We start from the raw sequence: 13,723 nt of genomic DNA on the forward strand, positions 1-13,723 counted from the left end.
ACGAAATTCTATCTTCGCTCATAAATTGAATAGGACCGATTAAGTAAGTATTAATGACTGCTGTATAATTGCAGTTTTATAAAACTTATTTTCAGGACTTACTCTAGTCGGTTCTGCGTGCAACCAAGCAATAAACAGAGTTGTCTTCGAGTGTCGTGCCCATCGAATCTAATTTAGTCAGCAAGAAGTGATGATCTCTTGCACATGAACGAACTGTGTGACAAGGAAACTGCCGCTGCACCGTCGTTGCTCGTGAATAGCTGGTCAAGCAGTCAACGAACTAGGTTTCATGCAGATAAATATGTTCTACTCACACATTCACATGTCACGCATGAAGCTGTTCCGGCAGTGATATTATTTGTTTAAAGGTTTTCAATGTTTGAAGGATGAAAGACTCAAAATAAAGAAAGCTTCAACATTCTTCCCAAGAAAGAACAATTTTGCGGATAAAGTATTTCGTAAAGTGGGATTCATAAAAAAAAAAAGAAAGACAGTGCGTCTCCAATACAGGTAGAATTCTTTGCGGTGTAACATTTTCTTCTGAGCCGAGGCTTATTTGAGTAGTGCTTTATTGTTGCTCCCTCGTGAATAAATGCCTTTTTCGTATCATTATATTTCTGATAAGCAATGCCTTTTCTGATTTCTTCAACTCCTTGACATTGAAAAACACAAAGTATTAGTTGTGCACTATGCTGGCGGGAGAGAAACAAAAGTGGGGGAGAGAGGGTAGCGGCGGAAGGCAGTGGAGGTCATGACGTGCTTGATAAGCCAAGCAACAGCAATACGCTGTTTACGCCTGTGTTGTGGTGCTGGAGTATCCTGCGTTCTGCGGCACACTTTTATGAGGGGCTTGCGAGGAATCTTGCAACCCCTCGACTACATCGCCTTTGGCCTGTCTGAAGCGCGACCGTATCTCGTTGTTCATTTGCAGGTCGCCCTGCCCCATCGGTGACTTGGTGGCGAGGCCCCGAGCTCGTGGACGACAAGTACGCGCTCTCGCCATTGGACGTGGTCCGCAACGAGCTCGTTATCAAGAGGCTGCAGCGCTCTGACCTGCTCGCCACATATACCTGTCAGGCTTCCAACACGAACCTTACTCTGCCGCGTTCATCCTCCGTCACCATCAACATGAATCGTGAGTAGCGTCTTGGCTTCACGCAGTGGTTCACGCAGATGACTCTGTTTAAGCACACAGGCAGCCCCTGCTGGAGAAGCTCACGTTCCCGATGGGCCTGGCAGGTAGCTCCTGACAGTAGCGGTGTAATTATTACAATTATTATTAATAATGAAAACTTATAATCGCAAGGCTGAGAATAAGGTTATCAAAATTTGTCTATATACATTGGCACCACACCTTACCCTTGAAGAGGAGAGAAAAGACAGGGAAAGTGAAGCATTAGGGGCGAAGTGGGAGGTAGAGACATCACAACACATCACAATACGCACGGACAGAGTATGAACACTATAGACAATAGTCGACCAGAATAGTTAAGAAGAACTATAGGATAGCTTTGTTAACCTCGTGTCGAGTTGAAGCTCGACTTTTTCAAATATGAAGTAATCGAGTATTCTCCGAGAAAGGCCAATCTGTTCGAAGTTTCTGCGACAAATGTTGAAAGTTGGGCATTATAAAACCAAGTCTCAAGCGTTCGATGTAGTGCCCACAAGCCGGGCAATTGTTCTCGTTGGTACAGGTTATGCGATACACTAAAGCGCGCGATGCGCAACTGAAGCGGCGTGGTCCCTGTATTCTATAGCATTTTTAAATAAAGTTCATCGTGGCAATCATGCATAGCATGCAAACCACACGGCTTTATTCGGCTGTGATTAAGCCACCTCTGTGTCTGCGTCAGTCTTAATGGGTGTTACAAAGCGTGGAGCCGCATTTAAACCGGTTTGAGCTATATACCGTTGGTCGCAACCACTGTCTTGACCGACTATGTGGTAGTATTTTATTACGCCTCTGTAACGCGCCTTTGTGTTGGGCACGTGTGCAGAGGTATACGCAGGTGCCTCTGCACTTGCCTCTGCACACGTGGCTCCGCACGCGTGCAGAACACCCCGAGCCTTCTGTTGGATAATAGCTGGTGCGAAGACAATAAGCCTAAACTGACAGTCATTTACCTATCTGAGTAGCTTTGTCAGCGAGCTAATGCACCACTTTTGTTCGAAGAGATTACATACAGAGCCCACCGTTCCTACGCCCTTCGTCACAACCCTGTGTATTCTCGGATGCGGGAATGCGCGGCCCGCATGCTATAACCGTACGCTCATTGATCGCGAGCCTTGTAACGCTGTTGACGCCGTGGATGGGCAACAACAGCCCATTGTCGCTCAGTGCCGCTACTTTGGGGCCATTCTGGTGCCGCCGGATATGTCTCTGCGAACAAAGCCGCGCTGGGCTACCCGTAAGCATACGATCTCGCACACGGCAATGCTTCACGCCATCAGAACCAGGCGGAGAAGGGTGGAGTCGCGGTCCATCTATCAACTATATATATTATGAGAGAAAGCAACAAAAGCAGGTGGGAACGCGAGCCCAGTTATATTTTTCGGTGTAGCAGTTTTCTAAGGCCGTTTCATATGAAGATAACGTCGTGACGTGAAAGCTTTGTATTACAGTGTAGCGAGGAGTAGATGTGGTAGGAAACAAAAGACAAGCGAGAGCTTATTTCTGTAATTCTTGGCGCGTCACAAAACGTTTCGATGGCATATGCTGACCTATAGGTCATTGTATATTGTTGGAATTTCCTTGTATTTTACGTGTCTGCTTTATCATTCTTTTTACTGATAAATGACTGAAGGCATTGGAACCCAGCTCGCGCATGTGTGACAACATAAACACGCATACTTATGATACCTTGTCCAATAATTTGCACACATATAGCTGTGTTTGGTGCAACAACTTGTTAGATTTATTGCCCAATCGCTTCTGGAATCTAAGAACAACAACTTATAAACACTGAGCATTTACGCATTGATTTCAAGGCAAATAGCGGTTAGCACTAAAACATTATCTGCACTCTCTGCATTCAAAAGTTACAGCTTTAAATAGTGCTCAGCGATGATACCATGAAACCGCCTCTCTTGTGTATCTTTGCACCACACTTCTCTCTCACCTTTCAGGTGTTATCATAAGTCAACTTTTGATTATGCACCCTTGTCTCTGTAGGTGTCAGCTCAGGCGCGCCGTTGAAGGCCAACGACAACAAAGATCTGGCCTGCACAAGAATCCTCGTTTCAAATCATGAAGATCTAGAGCAACTTCCCTGCAAAACCTTATGTTTTAAACACGAGTGGACACGTCTCTAAAGGCTCTCAAAAGTAAACGTTTTCGGTACCAAAACTAGAAAGAAACACACGAAATCTGCCGCCATTACCGCTCGTCGGAAGTGACGCATAACTTGGAAATCGCGGCTCCTCGTCATGACTTCCGTGATTAGGCGGCACCCGTGGCGCGCTAAAAAAATCTCAAAGGTGGCGTGCTGGGACTTACTTCCCATTCGCTAACCACTAGATGCACGCGTAATCTGCTCAGGTCCTATTTAGGTGCCGCTAACAATAAAATCAGGCAGTTACAAGCCCTGCAGCTTTGTCAAGATTACTACAGTAGTGTAGCCTATTAATTTATTATCAGTTTGGTCAAAGTGAAATTTAGCTCCAGTCGAGGAGGTTAAAGAAAAACCGCTGGAGTGGAAATGGCCCATACAGGCCTATGGGCTTGGGTGAAGCCGGCGGCGGCCATCTTTCGGGGTGCAAGAAGCGGCCTGCCAAGAGCTTCGCAGCGCTGTTCGCCGACTTTTCCAGTCGTTTTCAATTGCTTAACGGATTTTAATGTTCTAATGTAACACTGTGGGCTATGAGGCGAGCCATATTGGAAGTCTCCGGATCACAGATATCATTTATCATTTTTCGCTGTGGGCATTCTTTCACTTTATGGGCACTAATATGCAGCTGTCGCTAAATAGAAAAAAAAATTTCCGCAATAATTAGCGTTTATTCACCTTATTTAGTAGAGTGTAGAAATAGATCAATCGTGAAACTTGTCACAACAGAATGCCATTAAAAACTCGGAATGTAGCATGAGAAATAGCAGTACATGCAACAAGCTTAAGTATCCATTATTATCTCCATTATCATTAGGTGTTGCCGGTGTTTTAGCATCCTTATTGCATGGAGGGTCTCGGAACTTTGGCGGCGGCCTTTTCCTCTTAGCCTTGAATATGGAACTTTCCTTTATTCTCGAGCAAGGCAATGCTAATCTGCAACCTTATTTAACTGAGAAGGATAACGCTAACATTTCAACTGCTTGTACGTCAACTTTTCTAAAAACGCCCGAGCGCGCTGGAACATTTTGGGACCCGCAGAGCACCGCGCACGGCAAGATACGACGACAAGATGGCGACACGGTCACTCCACTTGACAGGCGCTCCCTCCACTCCAGCAATTTTTCTTTCACTTCCTTGGCTCCAGTTGACCTTTGAGGCACTGCCGCGCTCACTTCTTACGAATGTAGTCCACTGATTAACAGGATGGCATCATGCTGTTTCCCACGCAGTTCGACCGCTGGACGTGCGGATCACCACGCTGAAGCGGCCTCTGTCGGCACACCGCAAGGTGGAGCTGTCGTGCCAGTCGACGGGTGGCCGGCCGGCGCCACAGCTCACCTGGTGGCTGGGGAAGAAGAAGCTTTCCTTCGCGCGCGACAATGTGTCGGTGGGCGACAATGTGACGACGAGCACAGTGTCATTCGCGCCCAATACCGACGACCATGGAAAGTACCTGGCCTGTCGCGCCGACAACCCACTGCTCTCCGGTGCTGGCCTCGAGGACGGCTGGACGCTCAACATCCAGTGTGAGTGTGCCTCGCTAGCTTATTGTTATTATTGTTTTCTCTCTGTGGGTTTGTTTTACAGCTAAATCAATACGTAAGAGAGGTTAACAAATTAACCGGTCTTGGTAACATTACGGAGGTGGTAACATTCGTCACCTCTCATTTGAATGATTTAGTCATGTCCTGGTGTTTGAGAAGGATGTCAGGGGCATTGGCATTTGTTTTACACTAGCACACAAAAGAATGATCCCAACCTGATGGGATAAAAAAATTATGCCGTACACACCTATGATGTTTGTTCTCATAAGCTTAGCTTTCTCACTTTGCAAGAACAGTTCATTGAAACACAACAAATGGCATGCACAGAATGTAGGTTTCTTTATTTACAACCCGCCGTGGTTGCTCAGTGGCTATGGTGTTGGGCTGCTGAGCACGAGGTCACGGGATCGAATCCCGGCCGCGGCGGCCGCGTTTCAATGGGGGCGAAATGCGAAAACACCCGTGTACTTAGATTTAGGTGCACGTTAAAGAACCCCAGGTGGTCGAGATTTCCAGAGTCCACCACTACGGCATGCCTCATAATCAGAAAGTTGTTTTGGCACGTTAAACCCCATAAAAAAAAGGTTTCTTTATTTACATATTACATTATTGTGGCGCCACATTGCGATGAAAGACGTGCCGCGAATTCCCTCAGTGAACATGGCGCACTTTTTTGAGCAAGCAACGTTTTATCTAACTTAAAACGGTGTTTAATCAAAGGTACGACGTGTTCGGCCTTCTAGACATGCACCACATTGCCATGATAGGATAAGAGACGCGCAGCGAATTTTTGCCATAAACGTGTCGCGATATATGCAACTGCATCGTCGGATAGAATAGCACGCTTACCTTAAAAGAGAGACTTTATTGCCCCCGTCTGAAATTAGCCTTTGGGGTTGTACATGCCAAAACGGCGATCCGATTGAAGCACGCCATAGTGGGGGACTCTCGATTAATTTTGACTATCTCAATATCTTTAGTATGCGCTCAAAGCACGGCACACGGGCGTTATTGCATTTCGCCCCCACAGAAAAGCGGCCTCCGCGGCCTGGATTTGATCCCGGGACCTCGTGCTTAGCAATGCAATTCGATAGCCACCAAGCCGCCACTGCGGCTTGCCCGCATTTTAGAACGTCCCCCCACTGAACACTCCACCTCGACTAAATGTATTGCAGCGTCGTTGAGAGAATTGTTCATTGCGCTTCACTGGTGCTCCAGGGAAATTCTTGAGAAGCGTAGTGTCTTTTTCAGTCGAGGTGCGGCGCCTTGCTCACATTGGCGGTTTCGAGTCGAGGATAGTTTCATAATTGGAGGTCTAGCATCACTCCTGGTGTTTGGTATCCGTTTCTGTATAACCTCTATTAACTGCGCAGGCGCACACTGACATAATGCATTGTTGCACCGATTTATGTGTCGGTCAATTTGTACCAAGCACCATGCACCCTTTCCGTAGCCCCGGTCTACTTTGGCGTATGATTAAACGTGACTAAACGGCAATCATTGCGTTCGCTAATATTCTGTCAAGAACGCCATATGTCACGCGTATGCGCACATGTTGATCGTGCCCTGGAAATGTACAAAGAACACAGCTTTAACAAAATTAAACGAACGCAAGATTGCTGGGGAGCACTAACTCCAGAGGGTGCAAATTTGTCTTAGGGTACATTCTAAAGAACATTACACTTCTAGGGTTTATTTTGTCCCCAAGTAATAATTGTCATCCATCTCGAGTGTTTTTATTGCGCAAGCCATTTGATGTCGCCGTCACCGTGATGCTCTGTGTGAAGTCCAAGAACGATAACACCATCGTCGCGCCGCATGCTGTACGTGCGAGTGAAAGTGTGCAAGGGGAGCCGGTTATCGCGGCTCAACTTCGCGCGTGCAAGGGAGGAAAGAGGAGAGCAAACGCGCCGTCTTCCGTCGCGCGCGTGGCGCCGGGGGATGAGAGAAAGGGGGCGGCTTTAAGGTGTGTATATAGTCCAACTTAGTATGAGCGCGCGTGCGCACATGCTACGTTACATTGGCGAGGAGAACAACGTCTACTTTTCGACGCACTGGTGCAGCCAACGTTACCGGCCAACGCGTTTCAATGTAGAGGACGTCGAGATGGCTCTTGCTCCATCGGTGCGTTGATCGCGCCGACTGCGCCGGCGCACAATGTATTGCGCGAAAAATAACGGCGCCCACGTCGCTTCGCCGACGGTCGTAGACAGCAGTTCAAAGCGGCGCGCTGGTTGGGGATCATTCTGCGCTTGCTCCGAAGAGAGCAGCCGACGGTGCGGGCGTCAAAGTATAGAGGAGATGGCATTTCGCTGGCGCAGCGCGAGCGGCGTGCCGTGATTGGCCGCAAACGCCGTCCGTCCGCACGCCGATAACGTCGGATTATAGGCGCGTTTAAAAATCCGGTGTTTTCGGCGCGCGGCCAAGCGTCGCTTGCGGACAGTCAAGCTACGCTACTTACGCTGCGCCAACAGAAATGCCATCCCCTCTAATGACACTTTCCGCGGAGCAGTTTGTTCTAGAGAAACTAGATGGCGCTTTCGGAGGCGCGCCGCACGTGGCCTCAGCGACAGCACACTAATACAAACCAGCTCATCTGTGCGATAGCAATACGACAGCTGATCTGTGCGATCAGATGTCGGAAATGCAACTGAGTTTTCGCTAAAGCACACGTGCTCCAATCATGCTGGATTGATTAATGTATATTGAAGACGTGTGCAGTAGTTGGCTGCATGAATAGTGTCTGATGTGTTAAGGAATGAAATGAATCTGCATGGCCAAGTTCGCCGACCGCTGCTGCAACTGGCAGCGCGTGTTACCGGCCCTTTGATATGTACGGCTTTCTTCAGCGATACAGAAATTTCCACATCCGCCAGCGTTGTATCGCTTACTTTCAAAGAAAAGGCTTCAGCCCCGGAACGTCGGCAAGGGTAAGTGCTGCTCGTTAAACAATGACAAAGAGACTAGCGTCGCTTCCTGTCATAGTAAGTTTCGCGCACAGGATCTACACGCATCTTCCCCAACTGGTACGGAAATTGACACCCACTCTATCGCCAACGTGTCAAGAATAAGTGAATGGGCGCATGCTTTAATATATGCGTACTATACACGCACAATAAATGACGGGCTACACCGATAGCGCACGAATGGCCGAAGCTGAATGTTTCCTGACGGTCCACACGAGTAAGTTAGTATTACCCGCCGTGGTTGCTCAGTGGCTATGGTGTTGGGCTGCTGAGCACGAGGTCGCGGGATCGAATCCCGGCCACGGCGGCCGCATTTCGATGGGGGTGAAATGCGAAAACACCCGTGTACTTAGATTTAGGTGCACGTTAAAGAACCCCAGGTGGGCGAAATTTCCGGAGTCCCCCACTACGGCGTGCCTCATAATTGGAAAGTGGATTTGGCACGTAAAACCCCATAATTTTTTTTAAGTTAGTAGTGATAATACATCTTTGCCACAAGGTATTACAATGTACAAAATAGCTACGGTTCAAGCCCTGAGCGCAGCAAGAACAAATTTATTAGAACTGAACACACCTGCGAGCGATCGGGCATGAAAATAATCACATAGTGACCGCACCGAGGAACTTTACTGAATCAGAAACGTGACAAGCTGCTGCTTCATGGCATTTACCAAATAAAAAACGAAGCGCAAAGCACACCAATACTAATTCAATTATTGAGCGGAAAATTTGGATATCTTGCAATACAAATTTAGCCTTGCTTTTAGAACAAATTCCATATAGGCTGCTCGCGCCGTTCAGCTCCGAAAGCTCTTTTGTATGTTCTCTGAAGCTGGGGCCAAAGCTTCGTGTCATTGAGTAACAGCCGAAGTTCATTGTCTCTGAAGAAAGATACTGTCCTTTTGATCACAGCTGTCGAAGGTGGCGCTCTCCCGGTGACGGTCCTACGAAGGCAGTCCACCCCATCGAGGAGGCACCGCTCCTGGTCCTCTAGTTCTGCTTTCCTTGCGATACGCCTGTTCAAAGCCAGTAGCTCATGTGCAGGAATTCTTGGTTCCGGGCTATACTTCGGCCCATTCTTTAACAATGCAGCAACTTCGTCAGGAAGCCTGGCGTCACCGAGTACCTGGAAACCGGAGGAGTAGCAGCAGCTGCTGCTACTCCTCCGGTCCAGACTTCCGCGCAGAAAGGAACAAACACAACCTGTCACCGCTGGTTTCCAGGTACTCGGTGACGCCAGGCTTCCTGACGAAGTTGCTGCATTGTTAAAGAATGGGCCGAAGTATAGCACGGAACCAAGAATTCCTGCACATGAGCTACTGGCTTTGAACAGGCGTATCGCAAGGAAAGCAGAACTAGAGGACCAGGAGCGGTGCCTCCTCGATGGGGTGGACTGCCTTCGTAGGACCGTCACCGGGAGAGCGCCACCTTCGACAGCTGTGATCAAAAGGACAGTATCTTTCTTTAGAGACAATGAACTTCGGCTGTTACTCAGTGACAAAGAGGGCGGTTTTGTGATAGCTCCGCCTGCTGTCTTCAACAAAAAAGCCATTGAGGATGTCAACAAGAACTTCATTCTGGCAAATGAGAAAGCTCAGAAGGTAAAACGCAAAGCCATTTCTTTGTTGGAAAATATAGGCCTCACCAAGATTGTGAAAGATGTAAAACAATGTAAGGTACTTGCTCTAGAGGTTTTTTTCACTGCAAAAACGCACAAACAGGATGTGTCTTTCCGTACAATAGTCAGTAAAAACAACTGTTGGCAGGTTTTGGTTAGCCGCTTTTTGCAAAAACAGTTGAAGCATTTAAGTTCGTGTCATTCACGACATCTCCCGAAATAAAGGTTTGCTAAGCCGCACCGGCGTCATACACATCAAATGTAAACACGGAGGCTACGGTGGCAGTTGAAGCAAGCAATGGAAGCGTCACCACGTGATCAAACATGGTAGGGCCCACGGGATCGCTGCGAAAAAGGCCAATGCTTCGACGCGCGCGCCGTCGGCTGCTGTCTTCGGGACATGTGCAGGACGACACTGAAGGCGGGCGTCACCTTGAACGGCTGCCTGCGACCGTCGGCAAAGCGGCATGGGCGCAGTTCTTCGCGCAATGCATTGTGGGTCGGCGCAGTTGGCTCGACCAACGCGCGTCGGGCACCTCGGAGCGAGTTGGCCCCGTCCAATTACGTTGGCAGCGCCAGTGCGTCGAACTATATAGACGTTGTTCTCGCCAACGTGACGTAGCGCGTGCGTGCGCGCGTGCTCACGCTGCGGTGGCGTGTGTATATATATATATATATATACACACACACGAGCCTTCAACGCTCCTTATTAGGTGGCGTTGCACGGCCGCGCGCGCCCTATCTTGAAAACGATCTGCGTCGGGGCCTGAGTCTAGATGCGACGGCGGCTGATACCTTTGTGCACGCATGTTTTCTCCGCTCAGTTTGCGTTGAAGCGATGCACAGCACGAAGATCGCCTCACTCGCTGCAGCTGCCGCGCTTCCTCACGCCAGCATTCGGCAGGGAGTCTCCGCGGCCATCGAGTGTGATGTACTCATGTTTGCCTGTGCGCGCTGACACCATGCTTGTTAGGTTAGACGGTAAGCGAACGTCTGGAAGTTTATGCGGCCGATAAAACTGCTATCCTTACTTCGTACTGCTGTCCAGGTATTTGCTATCGCAATCGATGGTTTCCCTTTCGGGCGAAACTACAACTTTTTGTTTATATCGAGATGGCAATTACACGGACGCTCGAGACGCATTCTCACCACCACTTCCGTGCTGTCGCGCTATCGACGGCGCATGCGCGGTGGGCGTGTGGAGTGCTAGTAGGTCTATAGAGACGTGGAGTGCATTTGCTTGCCAAAACGACGAAGTGGATGCAGGCTCAACGCTCTGCTCAGTCGGCTCGGCGGCGGAGCCAGGACGGTGTCCTTTCTTCCACTGTTGGCAAGAGAGGTGCGCGCTCGCACACCGCACATTACGCTATCGTTCTGCTAAATTGCATTAAATTAGCGTTCCGCACATTAACGCTCCAACTAAGCTGCTATGTGTATGTACTGGCGTGAGTTAAACGCACAGCAAACTAAGGTTAACTAATATTTCACGGTGTGCTAACTAACACTAGGGGTTTCCTGTCGGTCTAGTTTTGTGCAACATTGAGGCGCGACGTCACCGGCGACGCTCCTCATCACGCCAGCGTTGTGAGAGGCCTGTCACGGCACTGTTTCTGCTGCGTAGCGGCAGTTCCCTCACGTGATGCGTCGCGCCAACGTGGAAAGAACGCAACGCAGAAAGAAAGAAGGGCACGCAAGGTAGCTTATTGTTGTTGTGGCTGGACATAGACACGCCCCAAAGCCTGTAAACTCCCCGTACCTCTGTTTTCGTGTTTCGTACGCCTGCCTGTCTTTTATTACCTTTTATTACGACCCTGCTCAGCTTTCTTCGACTCATGTATAGCTCAAAAGAGATCATCTCTGGGAAGAACAGTTCCGGTCAGACTTAACTCGAACACTCCCCCGTGGTTGCTTGGTGGCTTTGGCGTTTCGCTGCTAAGCACCAGATCGCGTGATCAAATCCCGATCGAGCGGCCGCATTTCGATGTGAGCGAAATGTAACAACACTCGTGAATCGTGTATTAGGTATACGTTAGAGAACCCCAGATGGTCAAAATTAATCCTGAGCATCACACTGTAGCGTGCCTTATAATGAGATTGTGGATTAATGACGCAAAACTCTGGAATTTTTTTTTTAGATTAACCCGAATATGGCTTAAGCGCCTTTTTGACCCTTCTGGGGAGGCTGCTGGACATTTTTTCTTTGACTGCCGTCAATGAAATAGCTTAATGCGCGTTTCTTCAAAGCTTTCGACGTTTGTTCCTTCCAGTCCGTGCTTGTTAGAGTTAAACCGCTATAGATGTGCCTATAATGTTCCGGCTAAGTGTGGCAGTGGTTGTGCGTATTTCGTGGGCGATAGTTATTACTATTTATTAGCCTCGCCTTTTCGTTTTTCTTGTTTGTTCCCTCCTTCTTTCCTGTAAACGAATGAAAGTCACGAAACTGGGCTCTTGCGGCCGACCTATTAGGGGACCATAGATTTTTCTGCTTCTTTTTTTCACCACATTCCCCTCCCCATTTGTTATTTACATTTTTTTTTCTGTCTGCTTTTTGTTCCGAAGAAGAGCATTGGGGAACAGATTGTACTTCAGCTTCCCTCTTTTCCCCAGGAAGACTAAACCAGAAGTAAGAACATAATGACTAAATGACTAAACATTTCTGCGGGCGATGACCCTAATCTGTACAAGACCTAGGGTTGTCGCTGAAGCACTAGCAGAGAGCCATTAAGAAATTGCTAACTGACGCATGACTGCAGCTGAGTTCGCACTGTGCTGGCGGAGGGACCTCACGGCGTGCCAGATTAGCAGGCCCATTTTTGTGCACTGCTGTATGTATCTAATTCAATTCAAGTACCTGTGAGGCGAAGCGTCTGCGAGAACACTGTTTGGGAGCGGTACTAGGCAATTTATGAAAGCCACCAGGCAGGCTAACAAAGCATAAGCAATAGGAGTGCGGTGTTACAGCGAATGTTGTATATTTTCACCAAAGCTCCGCACGGGAAGCTTTGGTGAATTTCTTGCGACGATCGCTGGCCTGAGCCTGCGTTTCTTTCTTTCTTTCTTTCTTTCTTTCTTTCTTTCTTTCTTTCTTTCTTTCTTTCTTTCTTTCTTTCTTTCTTTCTTTTACAATGAATGTCTTTCACTAGAAGTGCATCGTTGCTCCGGGGGAATATGGTTTTCAACAAGCAAGAAAAGAAAATAAAAGGAGAGAAACGCGGCTGATGGCCTCCTGCTTTGTACCTGAAGTTTATCCCAGTTTTTGAAACAAACGTCCCTGCCCTGCATGCAGGCAAAGTTAGTGTTTCTTTCATAATTAGTTTACAAACACTAATTTTCCAGCCGGTGGTCGCAATTTACGAACACAGAAATTGCTCTCTAACGTGCTCACTAGGCAGACCGCAGTGATTTGAATAACAAATGTCATGAATTTGCGCACTATTAAACTAGGTTGTCTTTTTTAATAATGTATTTTCACGTGGATAATGCGAGAGGATGTACGTCAGTCCCAGCAAGAATTACAAAGCTTTGCTGTTATTTATACCTTCAAAAACATGGTTGCGATGGGCAGACAGGCAGGGCAACCAATTAAATTTATGGCGAAGTTTTTGCAGAATAAAGATAGTTATTAATCCAGGCCCAATATTTATTAGTCATAAGAAGCCAACGAACAAAAACACCAAGGACAACACAAGGGAAACTACTTGTACTTAGCACGTTCGTCTTGCCCCCCCAAGCTTTGACGTGCGCAGTTCTTTCGCCCACCCCACCTGTTCCTTACGGTGAATGCATCGTCTCTCCTCTTTCGAACATCCTCCTGGCCCATAACACTGCACTTACTCATAATGTCATCAATGTATTGAAGAATTCTACGTGCCTTCCTCTTCTAAACTTTGGACCATACAGCCACGTTCTACCGCAAGACATAGCCCAGACATAGCAAGACATAGCTCTGTCTTCTTGCGCAGACTACCACCTATCAGCCTTGACTACTGAAGCGTCATCTCACGTGTTTCTTCGCCTTTTTTACGAGCTGCCTTACCCCTCACCTCCACCACTAAGTGGCACAAAGATTAAAGAAACCGTGAAATCTATTTGCAGGTTATGTACAAAAGACAGGCAGTGCAGGCAAGTCCCGAACGTCGTCGTCTTCCACCCCAAGCTCGTGCTTTCCTTCTGCCGCCTTGCCTGGAGCTTCGGAACAATATAATAGCCACTGATCCAGCGCGACAGATTTCATTGTTCTTTCTAGAAAGGGAGACGTATTTTCTG

At 48.0% G+C, this 13,723-nt stretch overlaps 1 protein-coding gene across 7 annotated transcripts in view; it reads left to right on the plus strand.

Moving 5' to 3' along the window:
* LOC126531724 (kin of IRRE-like protein 3) overlaps window positions 1-13,723 on the plus strand; it is an 861,138-nt gene that overhangs the window by 822,471 nt on the left and 24,944 nt on the right. For all 7 annotated transcript variants that reach the window (XM_055071418.2, XM_050179413.3, XM_055071419.2 and 4 more), the window contains 2 exons: window positions 932-1,135; window positions 4,559-4,855. In XM_055071418.2, coding sequence (XP_054927393.1) covers window positions 932-1,135; window positions 4,559-4,855 — 501 coding nt within the window. The remainder of the gene's footprint in view (window positions 1-931; window positions 1,136-4,558; window positions 4,856-13,723) is intronic.

The sequence above is a fragment of the Dermacentor andersoni genome, chromosome 5 (assembly GCF_023375885.2).
Source record: "Dermacentor andersoni chromosome 5, qqDerAnde1_hic_scaffold, whole genome shotgun sequence".
In the NCBI taxonomy this organism is placed as follows: domain Eukaryota; kingdom Metazoa; phylum Arthropoda; class Arachnida; order Ixodida; family Ixodidae; genus Dermacentor; species Dermacentor andersoni.